The sequence below is a fragment of the Actinia tenebrosa genome, unplaced genomic scaffold (assembly GCF_029948245.1).
Source record: "Actinia tenebrosa isolate PJP-AT-01 unplaced genomic scaffold, QUT_ActTen_1.0 PGA_scaffold17__23_contigs__length_9995812, whole genome shotgun sequence".
Classification (NCBI taxonomy): domain Eukaryota; kingdom Metazoa; phylum Cnidaria; class Anthozoa; order Actiniaria; family Actiniidae; genus Actinia; species Actinia tenebrosa.
Genome location: NW_028292577.1, coordinates 9,675,009 through 9,697,846, shown reverse-complemented (window position 1 = coordinate 9,697,846; position 22,838 = coordinate 9,675,009). Strand labels below are relative to the sequence as shown.

Below are 22,838 nucleotides of genomic sequence, written 5' to 3'. Positions count from 1 at the left end.
TGCTAATTGATATCTCTGAACTGACTTAGATATCTCATTTTCAATAATAGCACTCTCAAAGAGAACGAGGAATACTTGCTGCGTTTCCTGTGACGCACCAGAGGCATCTACGATTGGGCTGCGAGTGCTAACCTGCGCTCCTAGAATACAGTAAACAAAGGCTTCGATGCTTCGATTAATCCTTGCAAGATTCTTCAATCCAATACCCTTTGCAGCGAAGAAAGGTGCCCAAGGATATTTCTCTTTGCTTTCTATGAAGTAAATCAAGTTACCTTTTGATGCTTTACCCCCTAAGTCAGAAAACTCCCATCTGCTAGGATACCCCATACCCGGTCTTTCTATGCTAGCTCCAACATACGAAGCATAGGTGTAAGTCTCTCCTAAACCATGTGCGGCACCTTCATGGTTACGAAAGTCGGGGCTGGTGAGCTTAAATTCATTCTTTAATCGCTCCCATGCAACTTTATTATATTTATTATCTTTTGGATCAAAAACAGTGTCATTAGGAAGTGGCACACCTAACTCGAATAATATCCTACGAATAGTAAAAGCAACATGAAATCGTAGGAAAGGAATATGGAGCATGTCTACAGCTATACCACATCCTTTAGTAGCAGCCCATACAGCAAAGTTTAACTGCTGCGGCCAATACCGCATATTAGGACCTGACAACCATTCTCTGGATTCCTTCCCTGAGGTATGCTTCGTGGCAGTTTCTCTAAATATATCTCTGACTTTTATCTTAAAAGTCGTAGGACCCACGGGAATCTTTAAGGAGGTAACCATCTTAGCAAAGTCATTTGCACCACCTTTGTTGTTGTAAAATGGATAATCTTCCGTAGTCGGTAGTAGATTCTCTGGAAAGTTAGACTCCTTACGCACTTCTAAATGTTTTACCTTATCAACTAGCTTAGGCTTTAATTCCTCATTGCTGTACATCCTAGAACCGTTATAGTAAATCCCATCGGGTCTTCTTTCGAACATAGTAGACTTTGCGTTTGGGAACATTTTTCTAAATGCTCTCCAGTTCCAGTAATCCCGGTTGTCGTGATGCGGCTTCTCCTCTACGTCATTTCCAAAAGCGTCGTACATTAGTATATATAATGGATGTTATACCATCAGCACCTCAGTTGTATCCAGATGTCCCTGAATTAAATGCTGAAAATTTTAGGCTTAATAAAGTGAATTTAATCTTAGCTTACCTAGAGGGTCAGGCAAAACACTATGAAAAAGTTCAAAAAAAGTATGTTAGAGCTCGAAGCATATTACATAAAATCGCGATAACTTCCGGCTCCATGTCCGTGGCGTTAACAGGCACTGGCGTTGCTACTTCGCTTACTGGACCAGGGATAATCGTTGGAGTTCCTTTGGCCGGCGTTGGGGCAGCTTGTGGCATCATTTCGGCTGTTGCTACGGGTATTATGAAACAGTTGTCAAGCAAAATATCCAAGCATGACACGACAATAGCTCTGTCAAGGGCTAAAGTAAATACGATCACTGACCTTGTCTCAAAGGCTTTGCGTGACAGAAAGATAGATGACGTAGAATTCTCGCTTATTCTAGCCGAAGAGGAAAAGTATGAGAAATTAAAGTCAGACATAAGGAATAAAAAAACAGTTGTAAGAGATCTTTCCGAGGAATCTCGCAAAAAAATCTACCAAGAAGCAAAAGAAGAGCTTCAAAGAAAGCTTGCTCAGTAAACATCTGCTTTGAAAAGAGTAAAACAGGATTCTATTTACGTATTGAACGCCGGCTGTCTGGGTCATATGCGTAATCAAATGTCTGAAGCTATCATTGGCGTCGACACATTCCTAAGCACCTTAACAACCAGCAATTTAAAAAGTGAATATCGAGTCTACTTTCAAACTTGCTGGTTGTTAAGGCGAAGGGGTATGATTGGAATGTTGCCTATTGTTTTTACACGTAAACAACTCATTGTTCTTCCTAGGCACTTCACTTCCACCACGTGAAAGTAAAAACCCCACTGTCAAAGCTGTTATCATTATTATATTGATCGCCTTGGAATCCATCCTAACAGGGGGTGGTTGGGGTCTATTTTGTAAAATATTTCGTAAGTTACGTCAGGGTAATAAGGAATATCCTTATCCAGCTGACAAAACATCCACTCGACTCTACTCATATCAGAAACCTCGGGAACAGACTTACCGGTAATTTCAGACAAAAGATAGGGAATAGCTTTGTAATATTTCCCTAGTTTTAATTTTTTCAATGTCTTCCGTAGACTTTGCGGGGTTGGCTCTTCCAAGTGGTCTATAATTTTATTTTTTACTTCGTTGTCTAAATATACCGGATGTAAACCTTGGATATGACTCATCCAGTCCCTGAAGTATTTTATTCTCTTATATGGCGTTTTCGTACGACCTCCATTGGCGTAATATTGCTCTTTGGTAGCATTTGGTACGGCATTACGAATATTCTTACCACACTCGTAACACTGTGCTGACGTGTCGTCTTCTATTTGCATTTTCTTACCGCAACAAATATACTTATTTGGCTTAGTAGGTACAAACTTGGGTTTTAAGCACTTTACACAGAAATCATAAACAAACTCTTTACAATCTTCGCACTCCATATATAGACTAACATATCTTACATAAACGCGGGATGCGGGTAATCGCGGTACGAATCTCAGGAGGTACTTTAGGCGGGTAATCCTCCGGTGGTCGTTGCGCTGGAACCCTCAGCACGGGATGCGGGTAAAACTGGTGTAAATCTCAGGAGGTACTTTAGGCGGGTAATCCTCCGGTGGTCGTTGCGCTAGAACCCCCATCCCCTATACTACTCTCTTTACCCCTTTACTTAGTTATTTTACCACTATTCTTTTAAATCTTATGATATAATTTTTCCTCGTAGACCTTTCTATACATTTACCATATATTCACATATTATCTTTGGTTTAAGTTATGTTTAGTTCTAAGATTTTCACTCGTATTATTCTTAATAAGATATCACACTTAGGAATTTACTATTTCCATTAGCCAATCAAGGCACAGCGATGATATCATATTGATTGTAGAATGACACCTGTCATGAAGTTATTATAACTACCAGGATGACATGTCTCGAATTTCGGGACCAGATCATGTGGTAGGGACTGAAGAGCTTTCGGGGATACTTTACTGATCAATACAATAGTACTACGGAGAGCAAGGTTCTAATCTCTTTCGTGATTTAATGTAGAATGATCGTAAACTGCAAATACAATACGAGAGCGAAACTTACTAAATATTTGAATACATTTCATGAAGCACTTAAAATCACTATATAATCTTGAATCAAATTAAAGCTACCACTGTGAAGGGCTAAAAGGTACTCTAGATTCGATTTCTATTAAAACAGATCAATATTTGTATATATACTAAATGGGTTATGAAACTTTGCTAATTAAGAAAACTAATAAAATTGTACTTACATATCGGTCCCGTTTGCCAAGGGCTACGCTTCTTTTGAATTTAACGCACGCAATAATACACTCAAAACACTAGGAAAACTAGGAAAAACTAACTATTATAGAACGATGCTAAATTACTTTTATATGCGCGTGGGGACGCTAAAGAATCAGATTACAAATCAAACACAAACATTAAACAGGAACTAAAAACAAATAATCCAATAAAAAGGGGTTTCGTTGTCTATTACAGAGCTCATGTAATTAGTTTTAGTCAGAGTGAAGAGAAAGTGGAATAAAGATCCCGTAGCTCGTACCGAGAGCGGTCCATCCCATAACATTGGTGGAGACCCGTGGTTTATACGATCTCCAATCCCATAACAAAAGAACACGACTAGTTGTTCTAAACGAGTTTCAGATAAAATCTATGAAAACAGTCCAAAATATACCTCATTTTTGGTTCGAATCGAAACGAAGTTCGAGCAAGCCAAAACGAGGCAGAGAGTTCCGCTTGTAGGCAGTGGCTAAAATTATATTCATTATATTGATGGTTTTCAACCATTCCCAAGAGAATTAAATAGCAAAAGACACGGCGGCCATGTTGGAGGATATAATTAAAGAATTCATTGACAATTCTTTTGTTAAAGTCCTCCAACATGGCCGACGTGAAAACCGTCAATAGACATGAGTGTTTTACTGGGAAATACGCTACTCGCATTTTCGTACAAACTACATCCGGGACCTGAGTAACATATTTTCCATATCTTCACTAGTGAGGATGTTGATGACGTCACTTGCGATGTTTTCCGGGTCTTGTTAATTTTGATTAACTTACGTAGTTTTTCTTCGTGGACTTGTCTAAATATTAATAAGAAAGTTACACGTTGGCTTGAAGATATGTAGTTTATCTTCTCGTGTTGAGAAATATTTCACTTTTTCGCTGCGCTCACTCGTGAAAAATATTTCACCACTCGAAGATAAACTTCATATCTTCGCGCCACCCTGTAATATCCTCTACATATATTATCCAGTGATGTCGATGAAGAATAATAACGTTGATGGTGAGGATGCTGAAGAACGTAGAGATGGTGTTGACATGATGATAGTATTGCAACTGATGTTGATAATGATGGTGATGAAAGTGATGAGTGGTGATAATGATGTTGATAATGATGCTGATAATAACGAAGCTGTTTGGAAAAACTAAATGCAATCCCAATTCATAACAAAGTTATACTATATTCCGACCACGACCCAATATGTAAATGAGTCTCGTACATGGTCTTTTGAAATTTATACCAAAACCTAAAACCTTGAACCACGCAATTTATCGCGAAACATATATCCAACTAAACATCAAAATTGCAGTAAGACTTTAGTTAGCAAAAAAAAAATGCTGTGGTTTGTGAAATACAAGTTTTTGTTATAGATATAATCTAATTCGTAAAAGTTCTTATTCAAGAAGTCAAGCAAGCCGGTTCCGATAAAAGGAATGTTTCTAACGACCTCCCACGTACATATTTAGATAGATGTATTTTGAATTATTATTTTGTCTTTTGATTGTGGATAAATGGATCTAATCTTTAATATTGATGCCACTGATAAGTTAGTGTCGTATGATTACTTTCATAGCTTAATTGATTCTATCCTTGTTGTTTTCCTATTTAACTTCATTAATTTTTGTCGTCTTATCTCTACGTTGGCCTTGCTTCTTTTATTCCTTTCCTTTCCTTTCCTTTCCTTTCCCTTCCTTTCCCTTCCCTTCCTTTCCTTTCCTATCCTTTCTTTTATTCTTCCTTACAATACTTTTTCCCTTTCTTTCTTGCTTCCCAGTTTTCCTATTTCTTTTGTTATGTGAATGTAAATTGCGTGTCTTCCCCTTCTCTTATCAAGCGATTTCGTCTCAGTTTTTATCCTTACTTTATGACTCCAGGTCTAGTCAGAGCTTATTCAGTTAATTGGTTGTTGATCAGTCTTCGTTTCTAAAAAAATAGAATAAAAAATTGCAAGATCGTTTCTAAATCCTGCTCTTTTTTCGTTCCATGGCTTTGACAATTCGTTGTTTTTTGCCTGAAAAATGATAAATTTGAAAATATTAGTAGACTCTCTGTGAGGTTAGCAAGAATGCTTTACTTTTATCCTAGAATTATGTAGATAGTTTTCGATCATCAACAAGATCAACTGAGTAAGAAAACCAAAACAAAATGCATATGCTCCCTTAGTGATTAATATTTCAAAATAAACTGCAGTTGAATGGCAAATCTTATATAAAAAAAAGAGGTACACTTATTTCAATAAAGTTAGTCACCTGAAAGGCAAAATTCTTTTAAAAAAATATTCTAAACCACCTGTTAGGTAATTTTCCCTTTTACAGTTCACTGCGCCATCTTTAAAAAAGATGAGCTTGCAATGATAGAGACCTGTTTTTAGCACCTTGGACAATCATTCACATGACTCTATCATTGCAAGTTCGCCGTTCGTCTCGCTTCGAAGCAAAGGCACGGCTAGTTTTCAAGATGGCGCAGGGAACTGTGAAGGGAACTATTGTCACCACAGAAGGCAATGAACCTAAAGAGAAGAGCATGTCTTGAAGTGCGGAGGAGTTTTTTCAAGTCTTACCTGAACATTTATCCAACATGCAGCCTTTTATCTCAACTAGAGTTCCCTCACAAATTTTCCCGTCATTACGCGGAACTGGGTTGTCGCAAACTCTTGATCTCATGCGGTAACCTTGACCACATGTTTGGCTACAACTCCCCCACGGTGCCCAGCGACCCCAGTGTCCACGAATAGGGACTAGAATAAGAAGTCATGCATTAAATATGCATTAAATATGATAACCGATAGCGTCGTTTTTTACCCTTTTTATTTTTTATTTCGTAATTATTAGGGTGGGAGGAGAGACCTCTTTGCTTCTCCCGCCCTGGAAGGGATGCACGCCAATAATAGACCAAATGCAAAACTCGCACCGATGTAAGGCTTAAGTTGTGAACAAAGGGATCTGGCGTGATTCAAAAGGATCTGGCGTGATTCAAAAGGATCTGGCGTGATTCAAAAGTGACGAAACACGCCAGATCCCTTTGTTCACAACTTAAGCCTCACATCGGTGCAAGTTTTGCATTTGGTCTATAGATGGTTTGTAATCATTCCTAATGAAATAAAAGCTCACTATAGGTGGTTTGGAATCATTTTTAAGTGGCATCCATGTTGAACACTACACGATCCTTTTAACATGTTTCTTACCGTTACACTCATCCTTGTCGCATTTTGACCTTTGTTTTCCTATTCCATCTTGATTCACACCAGGACAATCTCGAGGATTCTTCGAGGTACAAAATCTTTCTCTTTCCTTGTTGCATCTTAGATCACAAGGACCAAAGCTCGTCCATGAACTCCAACCACCTTCCTTACCTACAAAATGAAAGCGGGGTAATTTTCGCTTGAAATAAATAGCGCATACAGGGTGTTTTTAAAGATCAGCCTAAAGGTTGTTTTAGGGTTTGATCTGTGAGTTAGCCTTGCCCTGACTTTGATCAGCTCGGAGATTGTTTTAGGGTTTGATCTGTGATTTAGCCATGCCCTGACTTAGATCAGCCCAGAGGTTGTTTCAAGGTTTAATCTGTGAGTTAGCCATGCCCTGACTTAAATCAGCCCAGAGGTTGTTTTGAGGGTTCAATCTGTGAGTTAGCTGTTCCCTGACTTGGATCAGCCCCGGCAAGAGGTTATTTCAGGCTTCGATAAATCAAAGGCTTGCATACCATGCATTCCTCTTACACCTGTAGTTTAATAGAGTGAAATCACTAAACCCGTGAAATAGATATTTAGACTAATACACATTGGTAGACCCGGGTTAAATGCCTTCGCTCTATTGACCGGGTTGTCTTACATACTTTGACAATCGTAGAGTGCATTCAGCTGCAATCTATCCGTGTCGCTAAGTGTTGACCTCGTCCGTCCAAACTGTAGCGAGGGATCCTTGATTGCTAACATGGTAGGTTTCTTGTTCTTAGAAAAAGCGAAGTTACCGTAATGCATTGTGCTGTCAAAATCGTAGATGCCACCTACATAGTCCAGCTGACCTGCATTGTAGCAATTGAAATTCTTTTGCTGCCCTAAAAGAAAAACAAAAAAATAAATAAGAAAAATAGAAGTGACTTGGTTTCGCCCCATGTAAGGGGATCCGGACTTATGGTGGATTATGGATTCCAAGCGCTGGATTCCGGATTCCAAAACTTTTGTATTGCGGATTTCGGATTCCCTATCGTTAATTTTCAGATACTTTCTCTGAAAATTATATTTGATATACTTGCCAGTTTAAGTAGAATCGTCTATCAATTAAATCAGCATCTGATGACAGATATTCTTGGTGGAGATATTACCCAGTGGGGGGAGGGGCTACATCGGTTCAGTCTAGGTAGAGGCGATAGTAATTGAGTGTATACTTTGAATTTCAAAGTAGAGTAGCGGATTCCGGATTCCAAAAGGGTGGATTCCGGATTCCATCATAAACTGGATTCCGGATTCCAAGGCCTAAAATTTCGTGGATTCCGGATTCCGTAAGTTTTTGTTTTCAATATTATTGAAATAGATGTCATTCTGTTGTAGATAATGCGCTTCAGGAAGACAGTAAACTGACAGAAGCACGTCAACTCGTACCTGAGGAACTATATCGTACAAAAGGTAACGAAATATACGATGATGGTGATAATTATTATGTATGAAGACAATAATGATGGTGATTATGATTATGGTGGTGGTGGTGATGGTATAGTGATAGTGAGAGTGATGGTGATGGTGGTGTTGATGATGATGATGATGTGTGATGATGGTGATGATGTTGTGAGAGTGATGGTGATGGTGGTGTTGATGATGATGATGATGTGTGATGATGGTGATGATGTTGTGTGATGATGATGATGGTGGTGGTGGTGGTAATGATGATGATGGTGATGGTGGTGTTGATGATGATGATGATGTGTGATGATGGTGATGATGTTGTGTGATGATGATGATGGTGGTGGTGGTGGTAATGATGATGCTGGAGATGATGATAATGATGATAACGATTATGCTGATGATTGGCTGAGCTACTAGAAGTGATAGACCACTAAAAAAACTAAATCAATGCGAAAGATAAATTAATTATTTCACCCTAATTTCAAAATTATATTTGCATCCATTTCTGGACCAATTTGTAGGTTTATGCTAAAAACGATTACACCTCTCGCCCTCGAGGCATATGGGCCTCAATAGTTATTGCCTCGTAGACCATTCGTGCTGCGGGTCTAATTATTGATCACAGTTAGAGGCGTCGCATTTCTCTTGGTTAATACTCAATGACTTTTAAGACTTACCATCTTCGACATTCTCCCATAATATGTTGACGAATTTATCTCTGTCTGTTCGTGACTGCTCGTGCCAAAAGCCTAGAGCATGCATCAGTTCGTGGAGGATAATCCCTTTGTCATTACATCCCTTGCCTATCGATAATTCCTGCATGCCTCCCTGGCGCCCTACCGGCGACCAACACCTGAATAAGAAATAGATGTAATAGAAACATGTTTGAATACGGATACCCAAGCGACCAGGAGAAGTGTATGCAATAACAGGTTGTCACTATTAAGCAGGTTTATGTAAGAGTGCATGCATATCACTGGGACGAAAACTAGTGTCCGTAATAACAGGGTGTCCGTATTAAGCAGGTTCATGTAAGAGTGCATGCATATCACTGGGACAAGAGCAAGTGTCTATAATAACAGGGTGTCCGTATTAAGCAGGTTCATGCAAGAGTAGATGCATATCACTGAGACAAAAACTAGTGTCCGTAATAAAAGGGTGTCCGTATTAAGCAGGTTCATGTACGCAAGTTTCTGCAAGTTTTTCACAAGTTTCTGTACACAATAACAGGTTGCAGCGGAGTGTGTCCGTTTTATGAGAGGGCTCCGATTTTAAAGTAAAATCTATCCATTTGAGAGTAGAAAAAATCATGTGTACGGACTTACCCTGACTTCTTAATCATCTTTATCCAGTTTTTATCGCCGTTTTCTTTGTCTCTAAATTTCAAGCACGAGTGATCTTGGATTTCCTTCAACACTTTTATGATGTTCACTCGGGCAGAAGCTGAAGTTTTTCAACAACAAGTACGTAACATTAATTGTTATCTACATGTAAATCCATTAGCATGGAAAATCCTAATTATACTGAATGGATCCCGATTGTAATAAATGTAATCCATTCACGTTTCAGATAAGGTTTCATTCCCTTTTGATCAGTAACACTGACGACAAAGCATCTTACTTTACTCTTAAGGAAATGACACACTGTCAACAATTGAAAAAACGTTAGTTGAATTCGAAAAAAAATCGGAATGCAATAGTCTCCTTTTTCCCTTTTCTATTCATTTACAATTGATCCGTTTTCCATTTCGTAATTACCTAATTCTGAAGTCAGTTGTATAGGGATGGTTCTAGAAGGCCAAATTTTCTTTCTTGATCTAATAGCTTTTCGTTTACTTGTTAAACCATTAACATCCACGTCGGCTTTCTCTGCGTTGCCTGTCTGGGAGGTGTCCACGTGACCTTTATCTTGTGACATCAGCTCAATGTCTCCCTCGAATAGCGACATGGTCTTGTCAGTTTTCACTTCTATCGCGTGATACAAAAGCAGTAATTTATCATGTGTGTGAGTGACCTCATTGCCGCCATCTTTGATCTTTAGTTGAGTTACGCATTATAATTACATAATCTTGTCAGTTTTCACTTCTGTCACGTGACACATAAAAAGAAGTAATGTGACGCCATCTTGAATTTTGCTTTGGTTTCTTTTGTTAATTCAGACAACATGACGGCTAAACATTGTTATTTTATTTTCTTAAAAACAAATGCACACCAAGAGCTACTAATTTCAGCTTTTATCTCTATCATGTGACACGTAAGCGATAATTTATTATTTTAGTGACGTCATAGTCGCCATCTTCAATTTTTTCTTTGGCTTCTTTCGTTGTATACCCCGGCAACATGGCGGCCATGGTTCTTTTGTAATTTTCTTGGAAATTAAATAAATGTCTAGATCTGAAAGCTAGGTTTTGTTAATAGACATACGAAGTGGTTTTGCTTACTTACCCATGATGTTGTTTTCTTGTATTCGGTCGGTTATTGTATTGTCCTTCAGGTTTTTAGGGAGGGTTCTGTCTGTGCCATCAAACATTGGCGCATGACAACGAGCTAAGTCTAAACAAAAACGACCAAAGATTATTAAGACATGAAGAGAAAATGTTAAAGAATGTCGAATGGCCAACAAATGAGCTCTTCAGGGACCGGGGAGGCAAAGTTTTGAAGCTAACATCTAAAAAAGTCTTTTAGTTTTTGGTATTAGATTTTGTATTTTCTTTATGAGAAGTCATCCGTTTACTTTTTCTTGAGAAAATATCGTTTATGTGAACGACAGGTTTTCAGTCCTACTAGAAACACGACCAAATTCGTTTACAGTTTTTAGGTGGCAAAGTCTAAACATACCGCTACAACGCGTACAATTAATATAACTGCCCATTTGTTTTTCCTGTGATTTTCTATTTCTCTTTGACTGTCTTTTAATCTCGCTATTTCTTTTCTTTTCTCTCACACTCTCCCTTTCTTTTTTCTTCTTTTCTTTCTTTTTCTTCTCCTTCCTTCCTTCAGTTCCTGGGAAGCACGGCTAGCGCGCGTTGCTAATGCGGCCCGAGTTCGAATCATGCCGATCTTGTTGTCGTATGTGAGTAGAATTGTGCTTCGAGGGTTTTTCTCCCTCCTCAAAAATCAACTTCTAAATTCTATTCAATCTTTGGGCTTTCACCTAGTTGGAGCCTAGCTCTGTAATGATGGTCCCACGCTGTGATACAACAGCTAGTAGATTTAGATTTTAGATTTAAAAGTTTCTTATCCTTTATCAGGGTCTTATTGTACGTACAAAGCCAGTTCAAGTACCTTTAAGTGCCCTGTTTTGTCTTGGACGGTGCTTGACCAACCCGTTACAACAGCTAGTAGATTTAAATTTAGATTTAAAAGTTTCCTTCTATTTTTCCTATCCTTTATCAGGTTCTTTTTATTGGTACAAAGCCCGTTCAAGTACCTTAAAGAGCCCGGTTTTGGCTTGGGAGGTGCTTGAACAACCCGTTAAGGGAAACACTAACTATTGACACAAACCTGTCGTAAGAACTAATGTTCTCTTGCCACCTGACGGCGCTATATTATAAACAATTCCCTGCGCTGTTAACATTCGAGTGTTAAAGTGCCCTGTTTTGGCTTGGACGGTGCTTGACCAACCCGTTATACTATTGACACAAGACTGTTGTAAGGACCGTCGTTCTCTTATCACCTTATGGTGCTATATTATGAAAACAAGTAAAAAAACTACGAAAATAGCACGCGAAAACCCCTTGAACTAAATGCTACTGTAAGTATCTTATTTGAAATCAGGATTCATATCATCAATAGTATTTGTTTGTCTCTGATTTAGTTATTGTTAAGAAGACGTTTCGACACCGTTTACCAAATGATTATATTCATCAGTAAAAATGATGAGCTGCGAACGAATAAATGCTGATAAATACTCGTGAATATAGTGCAAAAGTCTCTGTTTTCTATTGTAAAAAGTAAGACTAGTTAGCACATGTTGTTTAGACTAAGTATCCAATCTACAAAACACACTGGAATATTTTGCCAATGCCTATAATAAATGGCATCATTTGTGACTGTCTTAGGTTATTTTTCTACGAGTTAGCGTTAACGCTGCTATCCGGTCTTAGTTTATTTTTCTTACGGTGTACATGTCATTCAAATACGACGCAAATACGACGCCATAATACTTTTTTACATTTATAATTCCTAACTCTTTTCTTACTCTATTTTGGTTTAATGATTTTTTTTCCCACCCAGTTGCTGTAAATATTAATTGATTCTATCAAAAACCAATGGGGAACCAAGGCCAATGTGAATTACATGCAATTTCCTTGGCAGTTAAGTTGAATAATATATTGACTTATATGGAAACATTTTGATAACCTATTTCATTCTAACTACTTAACGTAGAATCTCTTCTTACACAATAGTTTTACTACCTGCAGAAAGACAAAGGACAAACGTTTAAAAGAAAAAAATTATAGCTTAAAACCCACCGTATTGCAGACACGAGACGACGAGTACGAACGCCACAAGCATCACTATAAATGAGCCCAAACCCTAGTCCATGAAACTAAATTAAAAAAAACTGTCAGTGTTTTGTTTATACTCGATCTGTTTACGGCGGATATACGCTATTCGGCAGGTAGTCGTTGTTTTATTGAAATTTTCTGATTAAATATTGATTTGTCTTTAAATGTTTATGGTCGATTGCCCATTCCATTGTTTATGAACCTGTCAAACAGGCTTTTTTTTGCTCCGGATAATAATATATATATCCTTCGCTACTTCTACTCCGGTCCTCTCGACTCGAAGACGTCCGTAAAACTTGAGATCTAATCACGTGTCAGTAATTTCCCACGACACTATACAGAGGAAGGTCGCTATCAATAGACATCACTTCCGGTAATAACTACGTTTTTAATGGCTTGTAGAATCTTGGAGGTTGTTTTGATCTCTTGTTTTCTGGTTTCATGTCGTAGAAATGGTCAAATACAATAGTTTGAGGACTTATTTTAACATGTTTTGCCTTAACATCCGCTCGTTGCCCCTCAGTTAACCTCGTTTGCCCCCCAGTCAACTCCAAAAAGTCACGTGATTGATATTAAGCAATAGGAACTCAACCTAAGCCCCAGAAATTTGACATCGTTCAGTGGCAACTGAATTTTATTATACTCTATCGCACATATTATTATCTACTTTCTACAATACAATGTGGTCATTTAGCAGATTTCATATGGAAGCAACTTACTTGTTAGGGGAATTTTAATCAAACAGTTTAACAGGTAAAATAGTTTTGGGGATCAATACAGGATGACTGTCTTCAGATAGTAATAAGGGGTATCTGGGGTGTTAATTGTAATAAAAAACTGGAATCTTGACTTTGGAAAAAATGGTACACGCGTCTACCGGAAGAACCGAAAAGAGCGGGAAAAGTGGATTACCTCAATCAGAAGACCGAGTTTTCTTGATTTTTCCGATCGGAATACATAACATTTGCTTTCCAACCGGAGTTTGCGGGTTTTCCAAGTAAATGGTAAGCACCCCTGTACCCTGTATAACAAGACAGCGCGGCTCAGTCATGTTTTACGTGGCTAAAGAACTCTGATTTGATAGTTTCTTGGCGTGGTTCCTTATTGGTTCAGTCGCAAAATCCCACATAAAACCTGCTCTATTTCCAATGAACACCAAAAACTAGTTTTCTACTATCTACTGCTAATCTAAGTTTCCATGTCATATCCGGTTTCCTGTGCATGTGTCAGTCTCTATGGTACGTTCAAGGCGATAACGAGAAGCCATCGTCACAAACAGAAACAGAAGGCCTGTCGTTATGTATCCGCTGACTGTGGGCTGTTCACTGAGCCGGGAAGTTGCTCGTCCCATAGGTCGATGAAGGGGAGAGCCATTGGTTGTTGGTGAACGTCGCAGAGGTTCCGGTGCCTGGATCGGTGATTGTGAACTGTTAGCATAAAAAAAAAAGATCTTTTTTTAGGATTTATTAATTACATGCACACATTTTTGGGGTTGCTTAATGAATCAAGACAAGAGAGAGCGCTTTGACTTTATGCTTTTGACTTATGATCGAATGAGAACGTATTCATTTCCTACCGTATTTGGCCACCAAGCTTCCCCAGATCCATGGGAGACCATTCTGACTGAAATCCCAGTAATACTTCCCAAGTCATTTCGATAAGCCATGTAGTTGAATGTGTCGTCTCTGCAACATTCAATAAGAACATTCTCATTGATAAAATGCAAGTTACGCGCTCACAGCCGTAACACAATATGCATGATACAGGATACGCTAAAATAATGCGCGACGCAACCGCAACACAGGCCACGGATGGTTGATACGACTGGACAATACTATTGCGTGACATGTCACGACAGGTTATACCAAAATATGGCGTGACACAACATAGGTCTTTCAGACTTAGAGTCGACAAATTCAACAAAGATCACGATGAACAAAAAGTGTTTGTATCAAAGCGAGACCAAAATGCATGATCGGGCTTTACAGGATAGGAACGTTACACAAGACATTACAACTACTCCACTTAAAATATATATTGGAATTACAAAAGTTGTAGTTCCACAGTGTAGCTCTTCTTCCACTAAATAGTCCAGCTGAAATGTTGTAGTTGTTTTTGCGGATGGAGGAGAACCCCAGAGCCGGAGAAAAAACACTCGACAAGCTACTACTCTATTCAAACAACGTGGTAATCATGATCATACAATTTGTTTCTGTAACAGTGCTGAGATGTTCAACTGTCCATGATGCACAAACTAGTACTTACGATCCGGACTCAAAAAGATTGGCTGATGAATCCGTAGAAAGGTCGAGTTCAAATTCTGTAGACGTTTGCTGGCTTCCATGTAGAGTTAGGTAGATAAAGCAGTCGGTTCCAGACCACCACGAAGAGTCAGTGACCACTCGCACGGTATAGTATTTGTCTGTAGCAAAGAAATAAAGCCTACTGAGGCTGGGCATGGTCTTCTAAAGAGGTTCGTCTCTCATCTTTTGAAAGACTTTTTATACTATTAGCTACTCCGAAATTGATAGGAAAAGACTGGGTCAACTTGGCATTGTATTACATTCTGGGGCTATTTTAAAAGGAAGAAATAAACGCCATCTTGGATATATGCTCCTAAAACGGTACCACAATGCACAGCAGTGCCAACTCGACCCAGGTTCTTCCACAACTTCGGGTTGGCTAATTGCTGGGGTTTCAATCAGCTGATAAAAGTCTTTGAATCTCATTATGACCACCATGTGCAACCAGAAAGGATTCTATTTAAACTTGCGATTCAGTTGATGAACATTCCGCACGAGACAGGAAATTAACTCAAGTGAAATCATTCATTACGCGTACATTCCAAGGGATCTAGGACTTCCTTATTGGGGTGCTCACAATATTTCTGGCTTGTCTGCAAGTCAATTTCTTTTAATACGAAGATTTACGAGCTTTAAATTGCAAAGAGGAATACCAAAAATCCGACAATAAGATGGAAAAAATTGTCTCCGCTGCCAACATATTTACCGCATTTCATGGACATCTAAAAAAATATAATGCGTTTACCACTCCTGGATGGATGGATTGAAGCCTAACAGGTTTTGAAAGCCAATTGATGGCAGCCGATGGATCGAATTTGAATTTAGAAGTTGATTTTTGTGGAGGGAGTAAAACCTGAAGGACAGGAGGGAACCAACATACAACTCTACTCACATCCGACATCGGCTAGGTTATGTCCATACTTACAGTCAGGCTTTCCACAGCTGTACAGTGTGTTAACTCTTTTGTAGTCCAGTAAAGAGAGTCTGGTGTCATCGTTCCCCAGGTGAGAACAGTGTGATGATGTTATGGTCTCTTGTCCACTGGTTGCAGCAAATGCAGTGGATCTGTAGTGAAGAATGGAGTCACAGTCGTAAGGAAGTCCCTGGTTGACACTGTCACTTATTTTATCGAAATTGGGTCGAGCCGCTAAAAGAGAAAAAATAGTGCTCAATACTTTTAGCAAGGAAAATGATCGTAAACTCGCTTATCCACTTCTAACATGCGCAAACACCCACTCGCTAAATACTCCAGTACTGACTGCAGTTTCGAATTCTCTGCCCTACAAGGTTAGCCTCAACTTTGTGCAGAATGTTCATGCATTCCAAGGAGGATCCGTGGAATTCCAAAGTTCTCATAGATTATTGGTGCCTTTTAGAGATTAAAAAATCCCCCACCTGGACAGACTCGGCTACCTTTTAGGTGTCATTTTCGAAATATCTGACGAGCATCCACTCTCTTTAATTAATATATTGGAGTACATGTACCTGGAGTACCCCACTGGAAATTCCCGCTACTTCCCTGAAAGAGAGGAAACTTACCTTCCTTGATTCTATCCGTGTGCACGGTGATATAGCTGTCTCTGTCCGGGCGGCACTGCTCGTGGAGAAAGCTTAGAATATGCATCATCTCATGCAGAACTTTTCCTTTCTTTCCAGAACAGCCACTTGACAGATCACAGGTCTGCATACCGATTTGCTGGTAACCGACCAAAGCATTGCAGCTTTGAAGTACAAAAGACAGATAAAAGTAATTCTTTATATGTGTATATGTGTGTATATATATATATGCAATTGATTACAGAAAGGCTGTAGTATACATTTATACATATATCTAATGAGATGCAAGATATCAAATGAGATGCAGAACGTAAAACCTGCTTAAATACGATTGCTTAGCCACTACTTTTTGTGGAAAATACTTAATTCAACTTGACTTTGTGCAATACTTATGTCTCTGATACAATAATATATATATATGTAGTGTTTAAAAAACGAGTAGGAGTGTTTTATCAGGTATAAAAGCACGAGGCGTAGCCGAGTGCTTTTATACCTGATAAAACACGATCTACGAGTTTTTTGAACTGCTTAAAACACTCATGAACAATTTATAAGATTTTGGTTCAACTGGAGCCACCATACACGTCACGAACATGGATTTTTATACTTCGATAGAGGTTTGACGTCACGGGCATGCGCAACCAGATTCAATAGAAGCTCCCACACGTTGGATATTGCGTGCCAAGGCAAAGACAGGCACGTTAGTCAAAGATCTTTAGGGTTGACTATGACCTTGATGAAGCTCTGCCTTCATCTAAGCTTGGATGCATACTTCATCCCTGATGAAGTCATCCTCATAGTATTCGAGTGGTCTTTATATAAAGATCACATGTGTCTTTATATAAAATCACTTGAATACTAATGAAGAGGACTTTCGGGTATAAAGGTTCATGCACGTGACGTGTATGGTGGCTCCAATTGGACCATAAGCTTATAAATTATTAGTGAGTGTTTTAAATATATTTAGAAAACTCATTAATCATTCATGAAGAAAACACAATAGAAATCATGACCATGAAGGTGATTTTATATCGGATAAAGATTCGTCTTCATTTGCATAAACTTTAACTTGGATTTTCTCTATCAAACTTGGTTCATTTCGTAAAAAAATCGGTACACAATGAGAACAAACATCATAAGTTTTCTAAGCCGTTTAATAATCTCGCAGATCGTGGTTTATCGGGTCTAAAACCACTCGGCTGCGCCTCGTGTTTTATACCCGATAAAACACTCCTGCTCGTTTATTAAACATTACATATATATATATATATATACACAGCCTTTTGCAAAAATTATGGCCGCTTCCAATACATATACAATTATATCAAAAGCATATCAAATGTTATGGGATATCCTCCATTATATATTTTTTCGAGTTGTTTATCATTAGGGCTTCCTGAAAAAAATATCAAGAAAGATATGCTGCCCTGTCTGATATACTTTCGATATACTTGTATTTGTATTTGAAACGGCCATAATTTTTGCAAATGGCTGTATATATATATATATATATATGTTTTATTATAAAAAGCTGAATATTTTAAAGAAAAGTATAACGTTTAAACGTCTTCGAGCAAGTAATCATCAGAAATGAGTACAGCTCATAGAAGCGTGTCTTTTCAAGGTTGGAGTGGATGAGGATGGACCAATGGAGTGGTGATGGGGACATTTTGGGGTGGCGGATTGATTGGATTGCGTGAGATAATTGGAAGAAAGGATGAGATGGAATGAATGGTTAATGGGATGGGATGAGATGAGATAGATGGATTGGATGAGATGGATGAATGGATGGATGGCACGAGGTGGATGGGATGGGATGGGATAGATTGGATGTTAGGATGTTATGGATGGGATGAGATGAGATGGATGGATGGATGGGATGGGATGGGATGGGATGGGATGAAATGAGATGGATGGATGGATGAGATGAGATGGATGGGATGGGATAGATTGGATGTTAGGATGTTATGGAGGGGATGAGATGAGATGGGTGGATGGATGGGATGAGATGAGATGGATGAATGAGATGAGATGGATGGGATGGGATAAATTGGATGTTAGGATGTTATGGATGGGATGAGATGGGATGCATAAATGGGATGAGATGAGATGGATGGATGGATGAGATGAGATGAGATGAGATCGATGGGATGGGATAGATCAATAAAGAAACCAGCATATTAATCTTGCTTTACCTGCCGGCACTCCTAAACTTGACATAGTTGGCTTGACCTGAACGCGGTACAAATCGTACACACGTCTTCGCGTTGAAAACTTCAATGGCTCTTTTCAAAACGTCAGTGTCAACTCCTGAAATATTCATAAAGCAAATCAAAATAGATAAACTAAGGAACAAGAAAAAAGACATGTGAAAGCCCCTCGATCTGTTTGATATTTCTGGATTCCTTCTTCTTTAGACAAAATGAAAAGAATAGTGTTACGTGTATGCCTTTAATGTTGAAAATCTTTTAAAATCTACTCATAAAGTCTTTGAAATAATTCATCTTCTATAAATGAAGTTCAAATACTGACCACCATATGCTGTAAATCACCTCAGTTGCCATTCAGCAGATGAGCATTTTGTCAGCCTGGTGAAAAAGGCAAAAATTAATTATTTTCCATACCTGAAGCAGTGTATGGTATTTCTGCTACGTCTCCGGTTTTCGGCCAGGCAGAATCCTGGTAAGGACGACGCTTCATGACCACCATATCATCTTGCTCGGGTCCAGACTTCTCGTCCATTACCAAACCTGGTTTCAAAAACATTTGGTAACAAAATGAATTAAGAACTGAGGGTACAGCCATATCCTGACATATACTAGCTCTCCCTTCCTCTTTCCTCGACCGTTTAAAGTCATTATGCTGTCTTTGAAGAAACCTGAGTCATTCAAGCCGTGATTACAACCTACCCTGGCAACCAAAACTTTACTGTCCCCCCTCCCCAAAAGTTGCCATGCAAGGTATATATTTAACGAGTAGAATATTTTCACTGAAGTACCATGCTTCTGGTTGGGTCCGTCATCTTGTTTAAGAGGTGGTGGGCCAAGTGAATCGTCGACAGCGTCTTCTTCTTCGATTTGAATAGGAGGAACTGGGAGGGAAGATTTGTGTCATCTTAGTATTTTATTAACTGTCCTGTTTAATGTCCACTGATTACAAGACTGAGCAGTGCAGGAGAAAGAGACAAAGAGATAGAGAAAGCTCTGGACAGAGACAGAGATAGAGAAAACAGATAGAAACACATGGAGCAATCCGAGGATGTTAAGAGATGACAGGCACCACTTTCGAAGAAGACCTTATACTTATATTTGAGTAAATATGCTAGAACATACGAGTCTGGACTATGATCGTAAAAAAAGCGAAAGAGCGAAAGAAGAAGAATGAAGAAGAAGGAGGAGAAGAAGGAGAAGAAGGAGAAGAAGGAGAAGTAGTAGAAGAAGAAGAAGAAGAAGAAGAAGAAGAAGAAGAAGAAGAACAACAACAACAACAACAACAACAACAAGAAAAAAAACAAGAAGAAAGAGGACAAGAAGAAAGAGGACAAGAAGAAAACGAAGAAGAAGAAGAAGAAGAACGAGGAGGAGGAGGAGGAAGAAGAGGAGGAGGACAAGGACGGGGATAAGAAGATGAACAAGGACAACAAGATGTACAAGGACAGGGACAACAAGATGGACAAGGACAAGGACAACAAGATGAACAAGGACAATGACAACAAGATGAACAAGGACAAGGACAACAAGATGAACAAGGACAAGGACAACAAGATGAACAAGGACGGGGACAAGGACAACAAGATGAACAAGGACAAGGACAACAAGATGAACAAGGACAAGGACAACAAGATGAACAAGGACAAGGACAACAAGATGAACAAGGACGGGGACAAGGACAACAAGATGAACAAGGACAAGGACAACAAGATGAACAAGGACAAGGACAACAAGATGAACAAGGACAAGGACAACAAGATGAACAAGGACAAGGACAGCAAGATGAACAAGGACAAGGACAACAAGATGAACAAGGACAAGGACAACAAGATGAACAAGGACAAGGACAACAAGATGAACAAGGACAAGGACAACAAGATGAACAAAGACAAGGACAACAAGATGAACAAGGACAAGAACAGCAAGATGAACAAGGACAAGGACAACAAGATGAACAAGGACAAGGACAACAAGATGAACAAGGACAAGGACAACAAGATGAACAAGGACAAGGACAGCAAGATGAACAAGGACAAGGACAACAAGATGAACAAGGACAGGGACAACAAGATGAACAAGGACGGGGACAAGAAGATGAACAAGGACAAGGACAAGAAGATGAAGAAGGACAAGGACAACAAGATGAACTAGGAGAAGGACAAGAAGATGAAGAAGGACAAGGACAAGATCTTAAGAGTACTAAGTCTTACCGTCTTTCGTGGCTGGAAAAGCCTTTACAAAACTAAAGACTGCTAGAAGCAAAAACGAAGCAAGGAGTAAACGCATTTTTCAGAACAGACACCTTGTGTAACAGCTCCAACACGTTTGAAAAAGAAACGTTCGTTCGTGCTATTTATACCCACGTCAATGCTCTTAAAAATAGTCTTTCAAAAAAATTGAAAAATTATAAATCATTTCCATCTCAGCTGTGTACTATAGTCTGATTTACGAGAAGTTGTCTTAATTGTCTCTTATCTTGTGATACTCTAAAGCCGTTCATTAAAAACCCTAGTGAATTAATTATCACTCAATTGCAGAAGCCATTTCGCGGTAGCTTGTGTGTAGCACTTCGGCTCAATTGTGTTTTTTCTTTTGAAATTTTTACCATCGCAGGAGTGGATGATTAATAGGTTTTGTCGCCTGGATTTTTTCTGAATTGGAAAAAATATAATCACGGTGTAAATCGTTATGTCGTGTGAGTTGGATAAGTTGTTTGCTTTTATATCCAAGTTACTTATTTTACCCGGCTAATTTGTTACAGTTTTCGACTCTAAATTCTTAACATAATCTTAAACATTTCGCAAAAATTAGGTTGAAAACTGTTCCCAATATACTTAAAAAGCAGTCTTTATTAACGATTTGTCGGTATTGTAAGGACCTCTTTAATTTAATATTTAGGAAAGTATCAGTAGATCCAAGAATGTAATTTTGAGCATATCGTATCAAGTTCAAGTGATTAATCTAGATTTCTCGTTACATGTTTATTTTTGTCTCAGACGAACAGTGTTCGTATCCTTGTAATCTGAGGAATCTTCAAATTTTCTAGATTTTGAAGTAGGTTGACTTATCGACAGTAAATCTTTTCCCGCTGTGTCTTGAGTAACAGGTATAGAAAAAGCAAAATATATCCAAAACAGAGCGGCGACCTCATTAGAAAACCAAGCGCACAACAATCTGTGCTCATAAATAGACCAATTGCGATCAATCCATTGTGTTGTGATTGTACGAGTGTTTTAAAGCCCTATCTTTTCAAAGATAAAAAAAAATGACATCGTAAAATTTCCCACCAAGAGGGGGTCATTAGATTGTGTATTTTTTCCCTGATGTTTTATTGCTTTTCTGCTATTAGTATGTTCGTGAACTTGGCTTCATCGACACAGCATCCCAGTATTATCTTAATATCCTTTAGCCCGCTTGTTTTTGAAATTTTCACGCGGGATTTTACACGGAATTTCAAAGTGTGATTATCATCTCATAGCGTGCAGTTTAGAACAACTTTGGATAGTCCGAGAAAAAAACATAAATAAAAAATATAAATTTTCTAAGCATTATTCAAATATTTTTCTAGCCATCCTGCCAAAAGATTTTTCATCTTCCACCTTTGAATTATTTCGTAAACATATGCAAAAAGAGCTGCAGATTTCAGTTGTTTCGAATTGGATCACTATGGAAACCATTATTAAAATAATAGTTGTGGAGATAACCGACAATTATAATTTTAAAAACGGAATCTTTTTCGTTTACTAAGTTTGAAGTCAGTGGATGAAAAGGTTGATGGCTTCCAAACAAACCATTGTTTTGTAAAAATATTTTTTAAAAACATTGTTTGAAAAAAACGTTTTTTTCCAGAGAAATCGCTATTTCACATCTTCGGCTTTGCCATATATCTTCATAGAAAAGTCTCATTTCTATCCTAGGCGGAAGTTCATCATATTTAAAGTGTATTTATAAAATAATTGGGATACTACGCGCACTATGATTGGTCGAAAACCATGTTTGATGAGAGTATCAAAACACGCTATCGTCATTTTTAATCTATCGCGCGCGCTCATTGGTCAGTTTGAATAAGACGGCACGTAGGGAGAATTTACTTAGACTTTGCTTTTTTTCGATCTTTTCGCGGGTTTGTTATTTTATAAAACAAATCAAAAACAGTTTTCTGTGTTTGATAC

General features: G+C 38.5%; 2 protein-coding genes across 3 annotated transcripts; both read right to left on the bottom strand.

Annotated features, from left to right (window-relative positions):
* Window positions 1-2,968: 2,968 nt before the first annotated feature.
* On the bottom strand, window positions 2,969-12,672 carry LOC116298872 (zinc metalloproteinase nas-4-like). 2 transcript variants are annotated; one of them, XR_016120037.1, is made up of 10 exons: window positions 12,561-12,672; window positions 10,531-10,638; window positions 9,844-10,053; window positions 9,412-9,529; window positions 8,764-8,939; window positions 7,300-7,521; window positions 6,653-6,820; window positions 6,029-6,205; window positions 5,330-5,479; window positions 2,969-4,267 (listed from the first exon to the last, which is right to left on the bottom strand). XR_016120037.1 is itself a non-coding variant. In XM_089031580.1 (9 exons), the coding sequence occupies exons 1-9, from the start codon at window positions 12,601-12,603 to the stop codon at window positions 5,427-5,429; spliced, it is 1,275 nt and encodes a 424-aa protein (XP_088887706.1). In that variant the 5' UTR covers window positions 12,604-12,672; the 3' UTR covers window positions 4,789-5,426. The 2 variants fall into 2 exon arrangements, 1 of the variants encoding a protein (XP_088887706.1); XM_089031580.1 differs by lacking the exon at window positions 2,969-4,267 and having other exon boundaries at window positions 4,789-5,479.
* A 540-nt stretch (window positions 12,673-13,212) lies between these two features.
* Window positions 13,213-21,004, bottom strand: LOC116298856 (astacin-like metalloendopeptidase). The gene is made up of 9 exons (XM_031707428.2): window positions 20,877-21,004; window positions 19,455-19,547; window positions 19,081-19,206; window positions 18,652-18,766; window positions 16,439-16,620; window positions 15,825-16,046; window positions 14,862-15,018; window positions 14,173-14,281; window positions 13,213-14,023 (listed from the first exon to the last, which is right to left on the bottom strand). Exons 1-9 carry the CDS (start codon window positions 20,950-20,952, stop codon window positions 13,919-13,921), a joined length of 1,185 nt encoding a protein of 394 aa, XP_031563288.2. The 5' UTR covers window positions 20,953-21,004; the 3' UTR covers window positions 13,213-13,918.
* Window positions 21,005-22,838: the final 1,834 nt, after the last annotated feature.

What these genes read in the sequence shown, in the direction of transcription:
- LOC116298856 (XM_031707428.2), bottom strand. Translation starts at nt 20,952, where the DNA reads ATGCGTTTACTCCTTGCTTCGTTTTTGCTTCTAGCAGTCTTTAGTTTT. An exon ending in TTTTCCAGCCACGAAAGACG is followed by an intron (nt 19,548 to 20,876) that starts GTAAGACTTAGT and finishes CTTCCCTCCCAG; the next exon opens with TTCCTCCTATTCAAATCGAA. An exon ending in CAGCTGTGGAAAGCCTGACT is followed by an intron (nt 15,019 to 15,824) that starts GTAAGTATGGAC and finishes TCTTTGCTACAG; the next exon opens with ACAAATACTATACCGTGCGA.
- LOC116298872 (XM_089031580.1), bottom strand. Translation starts at nt 12,603, where the DNA reads ATGCTTGTGGCGTTCGTACTCGTCGTCTCGTGTCTGCAATACG. An exon ending in CGTCTCGTGTCTGCAATACG is followed by an intron (nt 10,639 to 12,560) that starts GTGGGTTTTAAG and finishes GTTTTTGTTTAG; the next exon opens with ACTTAGCTCGTTGTCATGCG. An exon ending in CATGTTGGATAAATGTTCAG is followed by an intron (nt 5,480 to 6,028) that starts GTAAGACTTGAA and finishes ATCATTTTTCAG; the next exon opens with GCAAAAAACAACGAATTGTC.